Source organism: Callospermophilus lateralis, chromosome 13 (assembly GCF_048772815.1).
Source record: "Callospermophilus lateralis isolate mCalLat2 chromosome 13, mCalLat2.hap1, whole genome shotgun sequence".
NCBI lineage: Eukaryota > Metazoa > Chordata > Mammalia > Rodentia > Sciuridae > Callospermophilus > Callospermophilus lateralis.
Genome location: NC_135317.1, coordinates 28,510,945 through 28,533,221, shown reverse-complemented (window position 1 = coordinate 28,533,221; position 22,277 = coordinate 28,510,945). Strand labels below are relative to the sequence as shown.

At 34.8% G+C, this 22,277-nt stretch overlaps 1 protein-coding gene across 3 annotated transcripts in view; it reads left to right on the top strand.

Moving 5' to 3' along the window:
- Usp6nl (USP6 N-terminal like) overlaps positions 1-21,743 on the top strand; it is a 148,643-nt gene extending 126,900 nt beyond the window's left edge. For all 3 annotated transcript variants that reach the window (XM_076831703.1, XM_076831702.1, XM_076831704.1), the window contains 3 exons: positions 95-194; positions 3,312-3,464; positions 17,786-21,743. In XM_076831703.1, the coding sequence (XP_076687818.1) occupies positions 95-194; positions 3,312-3,464; positions 17,786-19,197 (1,665 nt within the window). In that variant the 3' untranslated portion in view covers positions 19,198-21,743. The remainder of the gene's footprint in view (positions 1-94; positions 195-3,311; positions 3,465-17,785) is intronic.
- The last annotated feature ends 534 nt before the right edge of the window (positions 21,744-22,277 follow it).

Sequence of the window (22,277 nt, the reverse complement as noted above, 5' to 3'; positions counted from 1 at the left end):
AGTATTTATTTACAAAACTCTATCATAAAATTCTGATCACAAGGTGAGGCAAACTGTTAATCTTACTTCTGTTTTGTTTTATTTTTCATTACAGACTCCCTTTACTCTAAACCTCAGAATATGGGATATCTACATCTTTGAAGGAGAACGAGTTCTTACTGCCATGTCTTACACAATCTTAAAATTACACAAAAGTAAGAAAATGTTTTAACTGAAGATTTCATAAAAATCAAGACTTATTTTAACTTTGATGTGTCAATCCCCACTGGGCTCCTCATCCATTGTCTCTGTGATAGTATAAAAAAAGTCCTTGAGAATCAGTGGGGAAGTTTTCTTCAGTTGGTAGTTTACTTTTTTGTGGTTCTTTTTCCTACTAGAGCTGTATATGGCAAAGATCTTGGATTCTTTTCTCCTTATAACAGTTTCACTGGAGTGGTAGAATGAAATTTGTTGGTTTCACTAATAATGATATTCTAAAATAGTGGTTTTCACTGCATCTTTTTTTAATTAATTTTTTATTTATATATGACAGCAGAATGCATTACAATTCTTATTACACATATAGAGCACAACTTTTCATATCTCTGGTTGTACACAGAGTATATTCACACCAATTTGTGTCTTCATTCATGTACTTTGGATAATAATGATCATCACATCCCACCATCACTTCTAACCCTGTGTTCACTGGATCTTCTTGTTCTTTTCATTGATCTGAATTTCAAGTTTGTAATAGAACAGAGAGAGCTTTAGCCTCAGGATTTAAGGGTGCTACAGAGAATATTTCTATTATTGTTTCCTTCATTTAGGAATAAGAGCTTCCAGCTCTAAGTTGTAGATGGGGAATTTATAGATTGGCTCTGCTTGACTGTGTCATGGCCTCTGAGGCAAGTAAAGGCAGTGTCTGTAGTTGCATAAATGTGGAAAGGATTGTTTTTTAAAACAAAACAACAAAACACATTTTAGTCTCAGTTGCAGTATTTCAAGGGCTCTGTAAATTGAGTTGCTATGCCTTACTTTAAAATTAAGAAATGAGATTTTCTTCATGAATGTGAAGAATCATATTCACTTTAAAGTCTCAGTTCAACCGTAAGCATTCTGTGGCTCTTCTTAAAACTATACAGAGGTGTGAATCACTGAAAGTTTTAGAACTTTATATAGTACTTCTAATCTAGACCATACCACATAATTTCACGTTCCACGTATACTCTGCTCTCTCATGTTGTCCTTGAATGATCTCCTCAGTATCCCATCTGCAGTAGGAGCCAGTTGAGTGCATGAGGTTATGTTTATGGTTTTTCTGTCTACTGTGCTTGGTGTTCTAAGTACATGCTAGGTACTTTGATGTAAGATTGTTATGTTATTTATGTGAACAGAGTGGACTTCAGAGGGCCAGATCAACCACACTTTTACCTAGGAATAAGAATGCCCATTATAAGATACCTTTGTATTGTTTACTCTTTTCAAGAAAAGGATTCAGAAGCGTGGTGATTCTTTTCCCTTGTATTCAGGCTCTGTTTCCTCAATACACAGACTAAAGCACCATGACAAAATCTTTGACAACAAATTGCTATCCAAGACCCAGGGTTCTGTCTTACAACCAAGTGAAATCCCTCTTTCTTCTCTTCCTGCCTCTCCTCCACTTCAGTTACTTCCTTTCTCTCTAGATTATGAATAAAATGAGGTGTGGAACAAAAATAAAATTTTTATTAAGAGATATCAATGTTCCCTAAACAGTGAAAAAGTAGAAACACTTTGTAGCTCTTTTTTTCTTCTTAAATTGTTTTTATTTATATGACCCTTTATCAATTTTGACAAGTAAAAAGTTTCTTTACCCTTTGTAAATAAACTTTAAGCACAGCAGTTACTTTATATACTAGCATATCATTGGACTAAATAAAGTGTAGAAAAATTTCTCTGCTGCTCTGTATTTTTTATTTTTTCTTTCTTTCTTTATTTTTTTTTTTTTGGCTAGGGAAACAAAGCTCAAGAGCTTAAACTAATTTCCTTCATCACCATGTGAAGCCTCAAAACCTGAAAGGCAGGGAGGATGGAGAGATGTTACTAAGATGTTACTAAGATGTTACTAAGAGGTAAAAAAGTTTCAGCTGGACAGAGGAATGGTTCTGGAGATCTATTGTACAGCCTAGTGGCTGAAACTAATAATATTAGTGAATATTTGAAAACTGCAAAGTAGGTAGACTTTCAGTGTTCTCATTACAAAAATAAATGTTTGATGGATATGTTAATTAGGTTGGTCTAATCATTCCACAATGTTATACATACACCAAATCATCTTTGAAGATGGTTTTGTAATAGACCATGTTTTACACCTTAAATACATACAATTTTTTATTTGCCAATTAAAAAATAAAGCATAAAGCAGAAAAACTTCTTTTGGGACACTTACTCAGTGGTTAAGAGGTTTTTTCTTTTTTCTCTTTCTTCCACATTGCCTTAATATTTAGAGACTTTGTTACTAGAGGTTCATGGCAAAGTGGTTTAAATAGCAAAAAATGAGAAACAATCTGAATGTCCATAACTAGAAGACTAATTAAGCAAATTACAATGCATTCATTACATTGCACTATTATATCACTATGAATAATGATGGTATAAAATCATATCTGTTGAAGTGAGAGATATCAGTGATATATTATTGAATGGGAACAAGCAAGAAGGTGAATAACTTTGTAAATATCATTTAATTTTGTGAATTGATACACATATGCACATGTGAATATACATACCTGTGAGTAAGGTATTGGGTAGTATGATCTTAGTGGGTTTTTATTTTCCGAATTGTGTCTGTAGTTTGAAATTTTTTCAAATGAAACTATTTTCATATGCAGAAATAAACTCTACAAATTAATAATCCCTTTTAAAAAACGTTCTGAACCACTAATAAATACAGACTTAGAAGTGGATTTGCCTGTGACAGTTGGAGCTTTAAATCAATAAAAGAGAAAGGCCTCATGTCTTCCTGGGTGCCTTTCTCTGTCAGTTGTCTCAGAGAAGCTCTTACTCTGGGTTACTATTAATGCCTATATATTATTACTCTTAAACCAATGAGAAGGTGTTTGACAGTATTTGCCAGCTCCTCTTTCTCCCCAGTAAGATCAACCTGCATTTCTTTGTGACCATTTCAGTATCAGAAAAAATTTCTTTTAACATTCACAAGGCCATGTGAAAGTTGTTTAGGTTTTTTCAATGCCCTTTTTATAAATGTGCTATACCAAATAGAATATATTATCTTTTCAACCTAAAGTAACTGTTGACTTAGCATTTGCATTTCTGTCATCCTTTCTTAGAACATCTAATGAAATTGTCTATGGAAGAACTTGTAGAATTTCTTCAGGAGACTCTAGCAAAGGATTTTTTCTTTGAAGATGATTTTGTAATAGACCAACTTCAGATTTCTATGGCAGAACTAAAGCGGGCGAAATTAGACCTCCCAGAACCTGGTAAGAAATACCCAAATGTTTTATATCTAAATTATAATTAAGATTGGAAGACATGGCACAATTAACATGGATTATTTCTTTTTCATAGCACAAGCATAATACTCTTGAAGAAATAATATAAATGAATGCCTTACCAACTGTCTTTAGCTTTTTTTAAAAAAATTTATTTAAAGAAAAAGCAAGTAAACATTAAATCTACATATCGTAATGGAACAACTGTCCTGTTCCTACTTACATTTATAAATTTGGTTGACAAATAATATTAATTTTCAGAAGTAACTATGGTGTTATTTAAACTAATATAACAATAAGCACTTTTTACTTTCATCATCTCATTTTATGAAACTGTACAATAGCAGAGCAAGTAAAGTCCCACTTTATAGATTAAAAAATTCAAACTTAAATAGAAAGCTACAGAAATTCCAAATTGCATTAACAAGAGTAGAGTCTGGACTTTCTGATTACCAGTCCAGGGCTCTTGTAGGTAATATATTTTATTCACTTACTTCAAAACATTCCAGGACCTACTGTTAGGCTTTCTGCTGGAGAATCCTCTGAGAATTTGAAAACTTAAGAGAAAAAATGTGTTCTTGCTTTCAGGTGCACACAGTTGAGATTATTTACACAGATGATAACAAAGTGAATGGAGCAGTAATAGAGCTAGGTGCAAGATAAATGGTAAGGGTAGGGGAGCTTGAGAGGGAGAGAAAAGAAAATATAGAAAGATCACAGTAGGAGTAACTTTTAAGAGTTTTGACCAGATAGTACTTAACAATGTATGATATCCTGAGAAAAGGTTATTTTTTCCTCTTTCACCTTTGTTGCAGTGGAGGGTATGGTAAGAGGGTAGGGCAGTGGAAGATCATGGGTGAGAGATGAAAAGTTATTTACACTCTCAGGTAAAGGTGAATTTGGCATTTCCTGATCCTTGTGTCATCAAGGATGTATCTGTATAGAAGGAAAGCAGAATTGAATTAATGGAAAATATATTTCTCTTTCAGTAAAAATTAAGATGTTCTGATTTTACTTACTTAATTGAGAAGGGATTAATCAGCGCTTCTGTGAGGTTTGGGGTCATCAGGATTGACTAGAAAACAACCCCTCACAGCATACACAGTTAGGTTGAGCATAGGCCTTGCGAAATCATTGCCTTCACTAAGTGAGGTGAACCCACCCTTGTTCAGTATAATGATGTCCATTTTCTATTAATTCTTTCCTGTAGCAGGAAATGCATTTGGAGCAGCAGTTACTATACTCTTACTATTGTGATGCTTATTTTTTCAACATATTGTCCACTTTTAAAAAGAATTTAATGCAAGTTTTAGTAAAATACACACATAAGGAAAAAAATTGCAACATTTAAACCTGAGATTAAAATATAAAACCTGTGTAATGGAAGCAGGATGGTGTTGATGATTTAGCATCTAATTAGTAGCTAGTATTTTGCAAAATGTTACTATGTGGCACATACTATAGGGACTCCCTCATCTATTCCCTAAAAATAACTCCGAAAAAGTGATTGGCCTCATTTTACAGATGAGGAAACTCAGTAGTTTATAAGAGCTTTTAACTAAGAAATGATAGAGGGCTGGGATTAAAGGGAGATGGATAGATAAGCACTGCAAGAAGTCTGGGCAATGCTTCTTGATCATCCTGGCAGTGAAGAGAGCTGAAAGAAGGTGGCGCTGCCCTTTCCAGCACAGCGTCTCTCCTTCTGTACTGCTACTACTGGGACATGTATTTCCGGATTTTTTTGTCACTTGGCCTTCACAAATTGTGAACTACCTATGGAACATTAAGATAATGAAACGAACATTGTATCAAGAAATTTTAACATCATCTCTGTCCTCTTAAAAAATGTGAGCCGGGAGCAGGGCTTTGCTTTTTCTGTTTTCATACCTGTTAATTCCTCCTCATTACTTCGTGTTAGTTTGTTGGGTTTCCAGAAAGAATTCACTAGCATTTTGAGATTGCATTGATTTATTAAAGATTTAGGATTTCTGAGGGGAAAACAGTGTTCTTATTTTAAAAACTGGGTTTTCTACTAAAGAGCTTTTATTTTTAGTTATTTGAGACTACTCTGATAACCCTCAGTATATATTGTTTTCCTCATTTAGCTGTTACGTATTTCTTACCTACTGACTCCAGTCCCTAATTATGTCCTGTGTAAAAACCTGGCCATTGACACTGTGGGTGGGTAGCTCTACCAGAGCACCATGGCCTATGGTCGCATGCACAAGGTTCACTTCTGTGGTTGTCATCAAGATGAGGAGAACACAGGCAGAGTAGTGGCTGGGGGCCCCTAGGTTCCTCAAGGGGTGATTTTATCTTTGGCTGTTATAAGTTGCATCTTTTTTTCTTCCATTTTTTTTTCTAACTAGTTAGACATTTGGCATTTTTTATATTTTTGTAGCCACTACCTTGATTGTTTTCTTTGATTTGTAGATATACAATTATATCTTCAAAGGATAGTAGTTTTTCCTTTCTTTTCAGTATTCATGCTTCTTATTTTTTCAAGTCAAGAAAGTATCCAGCTATTTTTAACTATTATTGATATTATTTTATATATTCATTTTGTTTATGCATATTTTATAGTTTCCATTTAACTTTTTGAAAACATTTTATTGTGAAAGTTTTCAAACTTAAAAAAAGTAGACCACCTAGGCTATCACTCAGCTTATTGAATGTTTTTAAAGTGAAAATAAAGACATCAGGATACTTCACTTCTGTGTCTAAGAAACAAGGACCTTCTGCCTAACCATGACACCTTTTTCACATCAACAAAGTAACAGTGTGATTCCCCAATATTAGCTCATGCCAGGTCCTTGTTGAATGTTTCCACTTGTCCCAAGACTGCCTTTTTCGGGGGTCAAAAAATATCAGGGTTTGAACTCAGGGGGCACTCAACCACTGAGCCACATCCCCAGCACTATTTTGTATTTTATTTAGATACAGGGTCTCACTGAGTTGCATAGCGCCTCACTTTTGCTGAGGCTGGCTTTGAACTCACGATCCTCTGATTACAGGTGTGCACCACTGCTCCCAGCACATACTGCCTTTTTAACTGTTTTTCTCAACAGCAATTATTTGAGAGTCACCCTTTGTGTTTGATGTGCTTCTTTAGACTCTTGACTCTTGACATAGAGCAGTGCGCCTCTCCTCTTACCCACCCCACCATACCTTTCTTCCCTCCCTCCCTTTTTTCCTTCCTTCCCTCTTTCTTTCTTATTTCACCCCTCCTTCCTCCCTCTTGTTCCTTCTCCTTCTTCCCTTGTATCCACCCATCAGTCGGTCCTTCCTTCCCTCCCTCCCATAGAGGTCCGTCCAGTCATCATGTGTAATGTCCCACATTCTGGAGTTGTCTGATTTCTTTCGCAATGTCACTTAACTTGTTCCCCTAGCATCTGTAGGTCCTGCAATCTAGAAGTAAGATATAGCAATTTAATTAGATTCATATTAAACAGGAGGTACATAGTGACTAGGGTTTTTTGTTGTAGTTGTTGTTTGTTTGTTTGTTTTACTCTGAATGATTCTGAGTTTGGCAATTAGGACCAGATTACTTTTTTTTCAAGGAGAGAGAGAATCTTTTTTTTTTTTTTTTCTAGATGGACATAACACAGTGCCTTTATTTTTTTTTTTATGTGGTGCTGAGAATGGAAGCTGGGTCCCACCCATGCTAAGGGAGTACTCTACCGCTGAGTCACAATCCCAGCCCAGGACCAGATTACTTTAATTAAAATTTTTAATTAGAAAATTTTATTAAAAAAAAACCTTTCAATTAGCAAGTAATCTGTGGCAAAATATTGTGACATCGTTCAGATACCCAGTTTTCTTTAACCTTTCCCTTGATACTTCTAGCCTCGATTGATAATCCTTGCCTAAATTAAATTTTGGGGCACACTTTCTGTAGCAAAGAACTTTTTCTCCTTTATCAGCTGTAGCTTTTTAGTTACCTTAAATTGTAATTCCTACTGAAAAGCTAGAATAAATGCTTAATTTCTTTTCTTACTGATCTTTTCCTCCTCTGTTCTATTCAAATGTAACTGGTGGCAGAGTTTTTGTGAATTAGTGAAAGTCATCAAGTCATCTTGTGTTTCTCTACTGTGCCTGCCAATTTGGCCAAAAGTTTTAGCTCCTGGCATATATAGAAGAATCGAGAGAAGATTTTTTTCTTAGAATAATTAAGAACCACTTTCAAATTTATCTTTTAAGTATCAGAAAATATGAAACTGAAGAAATCTTTTTAACTGAACATTTTGTTGCTTTTGGCTTTGATACAGGTGCTTTTTTCTCCTAGAGAAATTTGGATTTTTTTATTTTGTTTATAGAAAATGAACTTTGCTGGCTTCCACATTTAAAGTGAAAATAAAGTTTCCTTTATAGGTCTTTTGTACTGGTAGTGACAAATTTTGATTGGAACATAGGAAGAAGACACTCACTTGTGCTCACAGTAGTGCTATTCATGCAGCACAATTTGAAATTATTTCATGCTTAGTTCCAGGGAACTGCTCTGTCTCAATCCTGCTCTGGTCTCTGCTTCCCTACCTATTCCTTTCTTCCCTTTTTTCTTCACTGGTTTCTTTTCTTGAGCTAATCTTTAAAATGAGCTACATAAAGTTGTTTATCTTGTGCTATTTCCTTGGACAGTTCAATTTCCCAGTCAGAGCAATCTTAAAAGATTTCCAAGTCTGTGTGTCTATTCAACATCTTGGTCCTGGGAACTGAATTCCAACCTGTTTTGCCAATACTATAATTGGGCATCTTAACCTGCCTTCCTCTCAGATACTGCAAACTGGATGTCTAACTGAGTCAGCTATCTTTCCACCAATCTTGGAAGCTTCCCCTATTTCTTTTACATATTTCCTGTTGTCACAAAGTGGTCAACACCCATCTTTTCCTTCTTGCTCCTGCCTCTACTTCCTGGCACCCAGTTAGTTACTATGCAGTAGCTCATCAAGTGCTTTGTCTTTTAGTTCTTAACATCTCTGACATTTCTCTCCCGGAGTAGCAGTGGCATAAACTGGGGCCTCGACGACTGTAGTGCCCCTTCCTCACAGAACCAGAGTGGTGGTATGAAATTCACATTCCCTCCTGGCGCATTCCAGTGTTTATGGGAAAAAACACAAAGTCCTTGGTTTGGCATAAAAAACTCTCTTCTTGTCTTCTTTTCCACTTCATCCTTCCCACCTTCCCAGAACCATTAGGCAGCATAATAAATAGTAATAATAACAGGAAACAGTTTTGAGTTGTAAGTGATAGACTCCTTGCTGAATGATTTATATGAACATTACTTATTTTCCCCCAGCAATCCTTTGGAATGGGTTTTTGTTAATGCAAGTTTGTTTTTGTGTTTTGTTTTGGTTACTTTCAAAGACAATTTTCTATGCACAGGTTTATTTAGATTTTTTAAATTAGTATTTTATATTTTCAAGTAGAAAATTAAGAAACCTATTTTTTTTTTAAATATTTAATTCAGTTTAAAAAGTTAACATAGAGCTGGAGGTGTGGCTCAGTGGTAGAACTGTTACCTAGCATGTGAAAAGCCCTGGGGTCCCATCTTAGTATTGGAAGGAAAAGAAAAAAAAAAGCATAGTATTTTTAAATTTTGAAAATTTTAACATTCTCTTCTAAAGAAACTTTAGTAAACATTTTAAATTGTATTTATAAATCTGATATGTCCAATTTGACTTAAATATCAGTTTTTACTTTGAAAACAAAATCTCCAATATTACAATAACTCATAAATTTAATTAACATCTCAGAATATGCCAAATCTTAAATCTCTTAAATATTAACACGTAAAATAAGCAAGATATGAAAAACAAGCCGATCCCTTACTTAATACAAAAAAATACAGAATTGATCATGTGTTTTATTCTCTTAAACTTGTCCATACTTAGTTCTAGATCTTTAGGAACTGAAAGATTTTAGTTTTTTCAGATAAATTTTGGGATACCTAGTGGAACTACAAACTGGGACATCATCTGAGTTCTTGGCAGTGACCCCAACTTCAGGCTGCCTCACTTTCTATTTTCACAAGGTTGGTGCCCTTAGGCGGTTTTGTCCTGTGTCCGTGCTCTAGATACTTGGATTCCAGTTGCACTCTGCCTCCTCCTTACTTTTCAAGGAAGATCACATTTGACTTTGCATTTCTTTTGTCTTTTACCTCTACCTTGTACTTTTAGAGGTCTTTGAATCTTAGGGACTAATTTGTTCTTTTCATTTGTTTCTTATTTGTTAAGGCCATATTTCTTGCATTAATTGTCATTTATTTTAATTTATGGTAGTTTTCATTCTAATTTTGCCATCAGTTATCATCAATAACTTACAGAAGAGGAAATTTGGGCTTCCAGGTGAAGTATTTGCCCAAGGTCCTATATTTAGTAGGTGATAGGCATTTTAGTTGACCCAAGCCTGACTCCAAGGCCAGTGCTTTACATGACAACAAAATGGCTACTACTTAGAGGTCACAATTTGATGAGGTAAAGGGTGGGGAGGCTGCTCATTCATAGTAATTTGCCTTTGATATGCTTTTCTTCCAAGAATGTTCTTAACAATTCTTCAGTTGGTTTTCACCATTCTGCTAAGTTTTCACAAATGTAGCTTCAGCATCATTATTTTACTGAAGCCTTCCCAGCAAGCCCCTACCTCTCCAAACCCACAGAATTTGATCACCTGTTGAATTTGTTCCTGAACTGAACTCCTCTGCATGCTCCTGTCTTCACACTTCCAGTGCTTGGCCCCTTGTGTTAGCGCATCTCTTGAATGGAGTGGGTTCCTTGCACAATTCTGCATTATTGGCATAAATGGAGTGCTTGGCATATAGCTGACACTCAAAGTTTGTTTGTTTGTTTTTTCCCTGAAATGAGTGAAATTTTATTTTATTTTTTTCAGGTAGTAAAAGTCTGTATACAAAGGGTTAGCCCAAAGCAGTTTTTTTGAAGTGATGAATCATTCTGTATCATTGGTACACACGTCAATTTTACTGTATGTTAAAATTTCTGAGTCTGGAGGTGTGGCCAGTGGTGGAATACTTGCCCAGCATGCAGCACTTTTTGAGGGTTTGAGCGAGTTTTCACTTTTTGTTTATGTAAACCAGTGTCCCCCACACTGCACTGTTTACATGTGCGTGAATTGAAACTCCAGGGAACACAAAATGTTATGTTGTTAAAATGAAATCATTTCACAGCTTTGTTGAATTATGTGGTCTGAATAGGTTTACAATGAGAAATTTGTTAATAATTGTCTCCTTTGTTTCCCTTATCTTTTAAAAGCTAATCTGAGAAGAAAGACCTACAAGCTTAACTACAATAAAGTCTTTTAAGTTATAGCTGTAACTTAGAAGCAAACCGTACCTCATTTAATCACCTTGTTCAAGGCTATAGTAATGTTTGAACTGTGTGTTCTTCTGGCTTACAGGTACATTGAACAAATAAAATTTGTGGTTCAGTTACATATATGAAATCCATAATTTTGTGAGAATATTTAAAAACTCAGTTGAGTTTAGTACTTGATCTGGAGAGGGATAGGTTAACAGAATAGTAGATGAATTGTCACAGCAATCACCTCCAGCCATTTCTTAATGAAAACTGCTGGCCAAAGTATATATATTTAGTTGTTGCAGTTTAAAAGTAGAACGTTGCTGGCAGGGAACATACTCAGCACTTTACATAATTATGTCTCCTTGGGTGCAAAAAGCTGCTAAATGCCTCCAAGGCAATTCACCTGCAGATCTTGTAGTTGATGTGGTGTCCACTGGGTGGTGACAGAGACCTAAGTAAGACCAAAGGTGGATCAGCCTGTAGGGATTTAAGAGGGGATTCTTTCCTTTATCTTTTTGGAGAAGTTAAAAGTATTGTTCTGTTGGCTTCTTCTTTTCTTTTCTTTTTCCTTTTTTTTTTTTTTAAAGAGAAAAACAATGTTTGAATTGCCTTTATTCTAAAATGTATCAAGTTACATTTCATCTGGGTTTTGTTGTTGTTGTTTTGTGTTGTTTTATTTGATTTGTAACAGATGTTTTCATTGCTAGCACTGGCATAAAAATACCTGTCCTTTAATATGACCAAACACTGGTGAAAAAATACCATTAATATGATATTTTCACAAAAGCTTTCCCCTTAATTCGGGCAGTACTTCTTCAACTCCTGTGCTCAGAGGAGGAAGAAGGGCAACATGAAATTTTAGACACAAAGCTGAGTGAAAACATGAGTGAGCAACAGTATAATTATATCTATTGAAAAGCAGCCCAGGCTGAGGGCACAGGTGATACCTGTGAATCTGCTTGAATCTTATTACTTACAGTTAGTTGCCTAGATGTGAAAAGAGACATTTAAACCAACAAAGACCAAGTACAGCACTATTAGTGTGTATGTATATGTATGGTAGTTCAAGTAGGTTAACATAGCTCTAAAAGGAGATTGTACTAAAATGTTTAATGATTTATTTGAGTGAACAGAAAAAAGTAGAGAATATCATTCATATGTGAAAATAATTCTGGTAATTGACAGAGGGGTTAGAATGAGAAAATCTGAATAAATGTTAATAAGAGGAACTTGAAGGCAGAGGAAGCCAGGGTGTGACTAAGAGACTAGTTACTTGTTGGAGCGAGGGTATTCTGGAATATTCCATTTGACCAAGTGAACTTGAGAGAGATTGCTGTGACTGTCAGTCATCTTCGAAAAATTGCAGAACCAAACAAGTGTTTAAAGGATGGAGATGAGAAAAAATGTAGTTCTTTATTTTAAAATGAATAAAAGATAATGTAAATTCTAGAACAGTAAATATGATATGTAAAGGAAGAATCAATAAATGGATTAATTGAAAAATGGCTTTTTGAGCACTTAGCAACCAAATAAGGTAACCACTAACCATGGTTCCATGAAGAATTAACCTGATAAGCCTGATTAATCTGATTTCATTGTTTGTTGAGATAGTTCATTTAGTGAATCAGAAAAAAATGCTATTAGCCTAGTATATTTAGGTAAAAATAAAGTGTTTCACAAAGTTGTGATACTTTTAGGAATAAACTAAAGATACTGCTTGCACCAAAACTGTTGTACACCAAAACTGCAGATTAATATCATTTTACCTATTGAAGCATATTCTGTGCTTTTAAACTTTATACTTCCTTATTATGTAAGCAATATGTGTTTGTAGTAGAAAAATTATATATTGAACAAAAATAATATTCAGTCTAAGAACACTTTTTCAGGCTCACCACCACTAATATTTATTTCTTATAGTCATTTTTGTAGACATATATAGATTTGTGCCTATATTTTATTCATTATAAATGGGATTATACTGTTTTTATAACTTGCTTTTTTTGCTGATTAATGTTAAAAATATATTAGCATAGCACTAAGATTGCTGAATTTATTTTATATTCCATAGTTTATTTCACCACATATATTTCATGATTATTAATTTCAAAACTCAAGTATATGATTTTCCAGAAGCAATGCAGTTTTGAATATCTTTATAGCAAACATTTTGCATGTGCCTTAATTATATTAAATTTCCAGAGGTGAAATGCTAGATCAAAAGCTTCAATATGTATTTTGGAGAATTTGTTTCTCCAAACCCATAATAGTGAGATACTAATTTCAGAAGTATTTTAATTTGCACTTCTCTGGTAATTCATAATATATTTACCTGCTCTCTTTTTTCCTGTTCACATTCTTTATTTAGTTTTCTATATGGGGTATCCTTCATTTTCTTACTAATTATTATGAGTTTGTTATATTTTAAGAAGTTAAGGTGCTCCACCTTTAACTTACTTAGTTCAGTATTTGTAATCAATCACTTAAATGAAAGAATTGAAGCACAGTGTTTAGATTTGTGGTTGGCATTACATGGGAAGGTATAATATTAAATTTCAGGGAGATCTCCCATTGATGAGTCAGAATTAAGATAAACTTGGCTAATAATCAAGATGTACTTTGAATTTGTCTTAAAATAATATGCCTTGAGTAATAACAACAGTTATTAAGTACCTGCTGTATTCCAAGTAATATGCTAGCCTTTTTTTTTTCATATAAACTCCAATTTTCACAGCATATCTACAAAATGATGTTACTATCTTCATTAATAAATAAGAAATCTGAGACTGGAATGGTTTCGTTATATAAATTCAAGATGGCAGAGCCAGGATTCAAAATCATGTCATTTGTCCTTGTTGGCCGTGCTGTTCACACTATGCCTTGGACATATACAACATTTGGGAAATAATGTTTGTGAAAAGGGTCAGCAAGGCAATGTGAGGACCAGAAAGCAAATCCGTTTTCCATTACAAAGCTGGATAAGGGAAGTAATCTAATCACACATTTTATTTTCTTTAGTTCAAATAGAGAGTATTGCTTAAATGTCTGGCCACCACACTTTAAAAGGGTACCATTTTTGGATGTGGCCAGTGTTGGAATGCTTGTGTAGCATGTGCAAGGCCCTGGGTTTCATCCCCAGCACTGCAAGGAAAGGGCAATGGGATACCCTTTCATGTCCCTCATCATCAAGAAGTGGCTAAAGCTGAGTGTTTGTGGAAAACACTTTGGAAAGCCAACCTCAAGTTGACCATCCCAGCAATATGGAATCTGCAAAGTTTTGAAAACTCTAAATTCTTGTATGGATTTGTTACTGCCCCAGTCTAGCTTCCATGTTTGCTTCATTAAGTTGTCTTTTTGATGTGGTTATATAAATTTTAATTGGTATAGTTGGTTTTATTACATTTAAATTAAAATATTTATTATTGTTTCCTAACCATAACAGTAAATAATTATAAATAATAAAATATGTGACTTTTTGCTAACAGAAAAGGCAATCTATAATTTTTTTAAATAGAAATAAATCAATTTTAAGACTTAGAATATAGATCTAAGGATAGCTACTCTTTGAAACAGCTAATTTTGGATAAATTAAGTTTTCATGAATTGTGAATTGATGAAGACTGAAATATTGGAAGCAGACTGTGGGCATCTGCAGGCGAGCCGAAGAGCACTGAGCCTCTACCCACAGTGTGGTTCCAGGGAGAACATGTGCAAGGCACAGTAACTGCTCAGTTTGAGATCTGTTTTATTCTGCCTTTTTTTTTTTTTTTTATTCTACTATGGAGGGTTTTTAAAACATTTAACATTATGTGAACTAAAAGTTGGTGGCTCTCTCTGTAGACTGCCAGAAGCCAGTGAATAGAGAAGAGGGACAGCTGAAAAGGCTCAGCATGAAAATCTTTGCAGCAAATCCAGTTTTGTCCCTGTGGCAGCACATTTTGTTGGTGTGAATTCGCCATTCTCTTGTGCCACAGCTTTCCTTTGCTTTTAAATATTTGTTTTCATTGGGTTCCTACTCACCAACCTGAAAAGGGTGTTCTGGTGATTGGCTGATACTGTTATCCTGATGGACTGTCAACCAGCCATTAAATTAGCCAATCAGATTACTATATTCTGCTTAAAAAATTGTCAGAGGAGACTAAAGGAAAGTTCATAAATTCAGCTTTTTTGTTACATAGGTTGGTTGGTTTGATTATTTGTTAGTGTTGGGAATTAAATCCAGGGCCTCACACATGCTAGGCAAGTGCACTGCCACTGAGCCACACTAACCCTCTGTTATATAGGTTTTTATATCTTATTGATAATTTGTATTTGTTGGGATTATTTGCCAACAGGGAAGAAGGAATTAATATATTTATCTGGGATTAAATGGATAACTATTTGTAGAGTGATAAAACTTTTTGGAGATTCTAGAGTAGTTTTATATTTATTGCTCACTAGCTTTTAACTGGGGCGGGGGGGAGCAGAATAACTACCTGTGGCTATTTTTGATTTGGGCTGCATTTAAGTCAACTTTCTTAATTCCATGAATTTCATATGTTGATTAGGGAGAAGCCAAACTGGAAATGCTTTGATCATTTCACATAACACTTATAAAGCAAGGAAAACTTTTCTGTATAACAAACATTTTACAGTTTAGATTATCACTTGAAATAATTTTTCTACATATCATAAAATCATTTATTACAAAAAGACATAAGAGCCACATTGATATGCCAACTACTGCTGAATGGTATTTGTCACTGTCCTTAAACCACTCTGTTCATTCCCTTACAGTTCACATCTAAAACACTGAGCAAGCGTGTAGACTCTACCTTAATAATGAATCCCAGAAACAACCTCTTCTCACTACTTTTCACCCCAGTTATTGTGTAAGGGTAAAGAACAAAAATTCTGGAATCAACTCTGGGTTTGAACTCTGGATCTGCTGCTTACTAGCCTTGAACTTTTCAGCAAGTTAATCGTTGCCTCAGGCATCTCGTCTATTAAAAATGAAGAAACAGTAGTGACCAATGTTCTCTGCCTTATGTACAGGTTTTGAGCAGTGGCTGATTCATAGTGAGTACTTCATGAGTATTAGCAGTTATTGTCACCATTATCATCCTTAGTTATTACCACAGCCGAAGTTTAGTCTGCCATTTCATGTGACCTTTCTAATATAAACATCAGATCATGTAACTCCCTGCTGAAAAGCCGCTAGCATTTTTCATTTAACTCCACACAAATTCCCAAGTCCTCACTCTAGTCAGTGTCCTTTCTGACTTGATACTGTGGGTCCTTGGCCTCATCCTCTGTCTTTCTCCCCCTAGACCTTTATTCAAAAGGCCTTGTTCTTGATGCTACTCTTTGCTGCCCTGTGCTACCTGACCCTGATGGTTTTAATTGCTTTTTCCACTTTTTTCATAGCACTATTTACAATTAGAGTATGAGCTCCAGAAGGATAGGGCCTAGGACAGTGCCTGGGACCTAGTAGTTGCTATATGCATTTGTTGAATGGATAAACAAATGAAACAGAATTTCATTGCCACTTTTGATGCTTTTGTGCTTTTAAATATATAAAACCAAGAGCTTATGTAAATACTGTCAATATGAATTCAGTTAAAACCATCAAAAGTTTCTCTACAAGTTTATGAAAATGGCACAGTGAAAGATAACAGTGAAGTGGGATAAGATTGGCTTTTCTGAGACTGCTTTCCCATGTATAAAACACAGGCAGGACTATGTCTTGTTGGGGCCCTAGGGCTCTGAGGATCTGCCTCATCAAAGGAAGAAGAAAATGGGCATAACTGGGAGCCTGATGATAAATTGACAAGGATTATTAACACCAAGACTGGAGCCTCATAAAAACAAAGACATGGTCTGTGTGCTCACCACTAACAGGGCTGTTGCTCAGCACAGTGGCCATTGCAGAGTGTATTAGTAGCTATTGTTGTATATTTTTTATTTCAAGTGACAATACGTTATTTTGTGATAACAGGTTAAAAGCAAGTTGAAATTTTAGCATATGGAGTCTGTTGTTTTTTCATGATGGTATTTATTGACTACCCATAATAGAGCAGCTTAAAACACTTCATACTAAAATGGCCAGTTTTTTCAACCTTTCTTCAGTTCCTCATGAATTTTCTATTAATTACTTAAAATATAGAACAAAAGTATCTGAAACAATTTTCTTTCTTTAATTTTTTTTTTCTATTTTTGTATTTAAAGTAAGACCTTTTTAGAATTTTACTTCTGGCTAGAGAATACTTTTTATCAGGAAATTATCCTAAGGAAGGTATTCAAGATATAATATTAACAATAATGTTGAGACAAGTTTGACACTACAGTAGGTCATCAGTTGAATTTTAAATTTGACAGACCTGCTTGAAGTTGATAGGGAAAGTTTTTCTGGTTTGGTTTTTTTTGTTGTTGTTGTTGTTGTTGGTTTGTTTGTTTTTAAAGTATTTTTTTTTAGTTGTAATTGGACACAATACCTTTATTTTATTTATTTTTATGTGGTGCTGAGAATTGAACCCAGTGCCTTACATGTGCTAGGCACAGTGCTTTACCACTGAGCCACAACCCCAGCCTGGGAAATTTACTGAGATTTGGAAACCATTTTAGTTGAGATACATTAAAATAATGTAATATTAAGACACTGAATTACTGACTCTGCAGGATTGTGTCAGGAATGGAAATAGAACATCAGCTTTGCATTCCTGGAAAAAAACATGTAACAATATGTCTGAACAAAATATAGGAATCGTGTTATACAATTGTGTGAATCTTGTCCACAAGGTTTCAGACTGTTCCTGCCTGTATATTGCCTAATAAGGTTTTGAGTTTTGTTATGTTTTAATATTGGTCTTTCCAGAAAAAGTACTTCTTGACAGTCATTAAAATTCCATGGTATAAAAATATGTATATATAAAAAACATGCAATTATTAATAATGTGTACTTAAATCAGATACTATTTATTCAGATATTTATTTTACTTATGAATTTATCTTTCCCTTTAGGTAAAGAGGATGAATATCCAAAGAAACCTTTGGGGCAGCTTCCACCTGAATGTCATTCCACTGGCATTAATCATCTGAGCAATGGACAAAGAAGTGTTGGCAGGCCCAGTCCCCATATAAGCAGCAGAAGAGAAAGTGGATCATCGCCTTCCAAAAAGCATGAGCACTCACCTCACCATCAGAGTAGAACTGGTACTCCAGAAAGAGTCAGGCAGCTCCGGCAGAAGTCCGTGGATGAGGATAGTAAAAATCTTAATGAGGCAGCTTTTCAAAGAAAACTTGCATCAGGTCCACAAGACAATTCTGAACAGTATAACCATGCAGCTGCTAACCAAAATAGCAATGCTACTTCAAATATCAGAAAGGAATTTATGCCCAAATGGAATAAACCCTCAGATACTTCAGCTATTGAAAGGACTGCCAAATATGCCATTGAAGGTAGATCAGTGCACCCTACACTTGCAGTCACCATCCCAAATTCTACTGATCCTCGGATATCAAACACAAGGCAAAAGATGAAGGTTTTGGATGCTGATGATGGGAAGCGAGGCTCCAATGCATCCCAGTATGATAACGTACCTGGGGGTGAGAATGAAAATGGAACTTCTGCTGAAGAAGCACTAGAAAGGGCTTACTCTCACAGTCCAAGGAACATTGTTTACTCTAACAGTCCACGAAAGCATGTTGAGCCAGGTTCTAGTCCGTCAAAAGTATCCAACAAGTTTACTTTTAAAGTACAGCCTCCAGGCTATACAAGACATCAATCCCAGGTAGAAGGGGAAGATCGAGGGACTGTGCACCCACCTTCCTACAGCAACCCCCCTATTTACCATGGAAATTCTCCAAGACACATCCCCACTGCTAACAGCAGCTTTGTACCTCCACAGATCAGCCCTGGGACTCAAATTCATCCTTCCCGAAGACCTTTTGGTTCTGCTCTGTCAGTTGATATTTCTCCAGAGAAATCTTACAGCCGCCCAACACCTCTTGTACTACCATCCAATCGAATAGAAGTCCTTCCTGTTGATATTGGTGCTGGGGGATACTCAGGCAATTCAGGGTCACCAAAGAATGGAAAATTCATCATTCCTCCAGTGGATTATTTGCCAGATAACAGAAAATGGTCAGAAATTAGTTATTCATACAGACCTGAGATACATGGACAATCATGGACCCGAGATGCTAACCGTAGCCATTTAAGCAATTTACCAAAATATTCAGCCTTTCAACACGTACCCTTTCAGGACCATAATCTCCCAGCAGTTTCAGTAGATAGTCCAGTGCGGTATAAAACTTCACCCGCTGTAGAAGATGCCAGTTCAGCTGGGTATCAGTATGCAGGGCCTTCACCTCCAGCATATCACTACAGAAAGCGGGAGGGGCTTTCTGTTCAAGAATCAGTATTGCTGTGAGAATATATGTATACTTGGCAAAAGACAAGAGAATAGAAACCATATGAAACCTGCATTGCTATGTTTGTAATTGCCAAAGCAGTATTTTATACTCTTGGAAACAACTCGCAGAATTCTGATGTATATTAGTAATAATAATATGTAGACGTTTTCATCCCACATGTAGATGCTGCTTAAGATGAGCATTTTAAATTGCATCATCACTGAACCTGTTAAAGAATTTAACCTGGAAACATAGCAATAGCATTTAGGGGTACACACACAATAATGATCCTTTACTCAGTTTCATTTATATCTTTCTCCAAAAACTGACGTTTTATTCTTTTGGCCCATTCTGTTTTAGCTAATGTTAACAAACCACTGAGGAAACCCTAGAACAGATGTTTTTTAAGGCTACATATAATATGTCTTTTAATAAATATTATAGGCACCTATACATACACATTTGAATACAGACCTGAAGAAAAAAAAAAAACTTTTTTAAAAAACAACTTTTAATCTAGATCCATGGAATAATATTATATTTTTCTTTTTCTTGTCTTTTAGTCTAGTTCCACCCCCCTCCCCCCCGCCCCATGTTTTTAACCTGGGACCTAAACTGACTAAAATTAGAGTTTTCCCTGACTTTGTTAATGTAGTATCTCACAGAATGCTCATTGTTATCCTTCAATGGCTGCCATTTTCTTTCAATCTGAAAATTAAAGACATGGGAGAGAAAGGCTGACCACATACTGGTGCTTAAAAATTGGAGCAGGTAGGTAAGTTTATGGCCAAAGGCACAATTCTCCTTGTATCCATTTCCCCCAGATGATTCTTAAGTGCTTTTATGCACCTGGCTCTGCTCTTTCTTTTGCAATGCTCAGAGCATACCGTTCCTTGCCAGATACCAGGAATGCTGCAGGAGAAGTTGCAACTTAGTGACCATGCAACACTGGAGGAGCAAGGTGAAAGGCCTTTGAAGTTCATTTGAAAGAAGTATTAATGGTCTGGTTACTTCTCAATTCTGCCTCTTAAATTCTTGCAGGGCCTCACCTTGAAGAGCCCAAGGCAGTTGTTTACATGATCATTTTCTGACATTTTCTTTAAAGAATGTAATCAATGGATATTGCTGCAGTTATCAGGCCATTATGTTATTTATATTAAAATTGTAAAAAAGATGATTCTAACTATTAATAGGCATCTCAGATCTTGATCTTTTTTAAAAATATAGTGTGACTTACAAACTTTCAAAACTATTTTTTCTTTTTCTGTGAAAAAAATTCAGGTTCATGGTTTAAAACAATCAGTGATATCTTTAAAAATATTCTACTACACTACAATTACTGAAACACTGACAAAATTTTGGGCACTCCAAGAAAATAGAACTTTGTTTTTAATTGGAGTACTTGTTTTCAACATTATTGTGGTCATATTAGAAAACAAAAAGTTAGAAAATCTAACATAGATGGCTCTTCCTGTTGCAAGTTGGGGCTTTAAGCTTTTGAGGTACAAAAGTGTGTCTTAAAATGCAAATAACATTTGTTTAGCTAGTGAATGTGACAATATTTTTATGTATATAATGAGTCTAATGTAATTTTAATCAACCTGGTAATGATGTTTTTAAATGGCAAAACAAATGCAGTGTATAAAAGCTGAACACTACACTGAAGCTCAAACTCCTGATAAAATAACAGGTTCTTGATTTAGATCATGTGGAAGCTGAGAAATAAATGTGTATAAAAATGTGCTGAGGATAGTAATTCAAATTTTTAAACTATGATTCTGTGACTTGTAATGAACCAAGCTGTACAATTTAGTTTATGAGAGCACCCAAGCTGCTCATATATATACATATATATATAATCAACAGTGGTAAATACTGTAGAGTTTATATATATGCAAAAATATATATATGCGCACACACACACTATTTTCTTATGTCATCTATGACATTTTTTATCTGTATACTTTTTTGATGTGATTGTCTTTAACATGCTAAAAGTAATAAGTATTTTTTGTTTTGTGTCTTTTATGTGCATTTTTTTAATATGGCAAAAGTGCTGCATTCCTGATGCTTCTAAGGCTACTTTTCTAATTGAGAGATGTTGCCCAGTGTTCACCACATTAATTGTGTATGTTACAGTTCTGTGTTTTATGTTTTATTAATTTCCAGTAAGACTGTATTTAGAATGACATCATCTTTCCCTTATTTAATGACATTACAATGTTATTTCTAGTCTTCCCTCTTACCAAATGTAGCTATGTTCATTTTTTAAGCAGAATTTAATTTGAAATTATTTTGCCACTATACAGTTTTACTCTTTCAAATTTATTTTTTAATAAAAGTTAATGAAATGATGATAAAAGATGAAATAATATTGGCAAAGAGGGTCAAAATATTATGGTGTTTGGTTTTTGTCTGTAATTGTATGCACATGGTGTATTTTGCTGTTGATTACTCTCTTTATGACAGTTGTGCCCAAAATAATAAGAATTTTGGTATTGTTTTTATTTTTATTTATTATTTATGTGTGTATTATATTTAGTTTGAGAAGTTAAAGAAACTATATCCAGGACCTCAAAGGGTTTTAAAAATTGAATTCCTTTTTTTTTAATAGAATTATTTAAAAATGGACAGCTTCTTAATGCAGATATTGAAAATTTTTGAAAGCATGCAAAGAGTTTCCTTCAGTCCAAAGGACATTTTTGGGAAAAAAAGATGTAATTATTTAACATTCCATTTTAATTTTGAGGAGATTCTAACACTAAATTGTGTCTACTCAGTGTAACTTTAAGGTAGACTTGCATAGTTGTAATGGCTTCAAATTTCTTGGATACTTTTATAATGTAAGCACAAAAACTGTACCTAGTCAGTAGTTTGTTGAGATCTCTTTTCCTTTCACTTTCGTGATGAGAGAAAAACATGCCATGTCTACAAATACAGATTTATTCACAGAGGACCTCCAGCTTCCTCATTTGAAATCAGATTATTATTCTGAGTTACCTTTTAGAAACACACTTTTATTTTAGTATGCATTTGATGGTGTGATGCATCTTAATCTTATTAATTAATGATTATGGTTTGAGGATTTGGGTTTTTT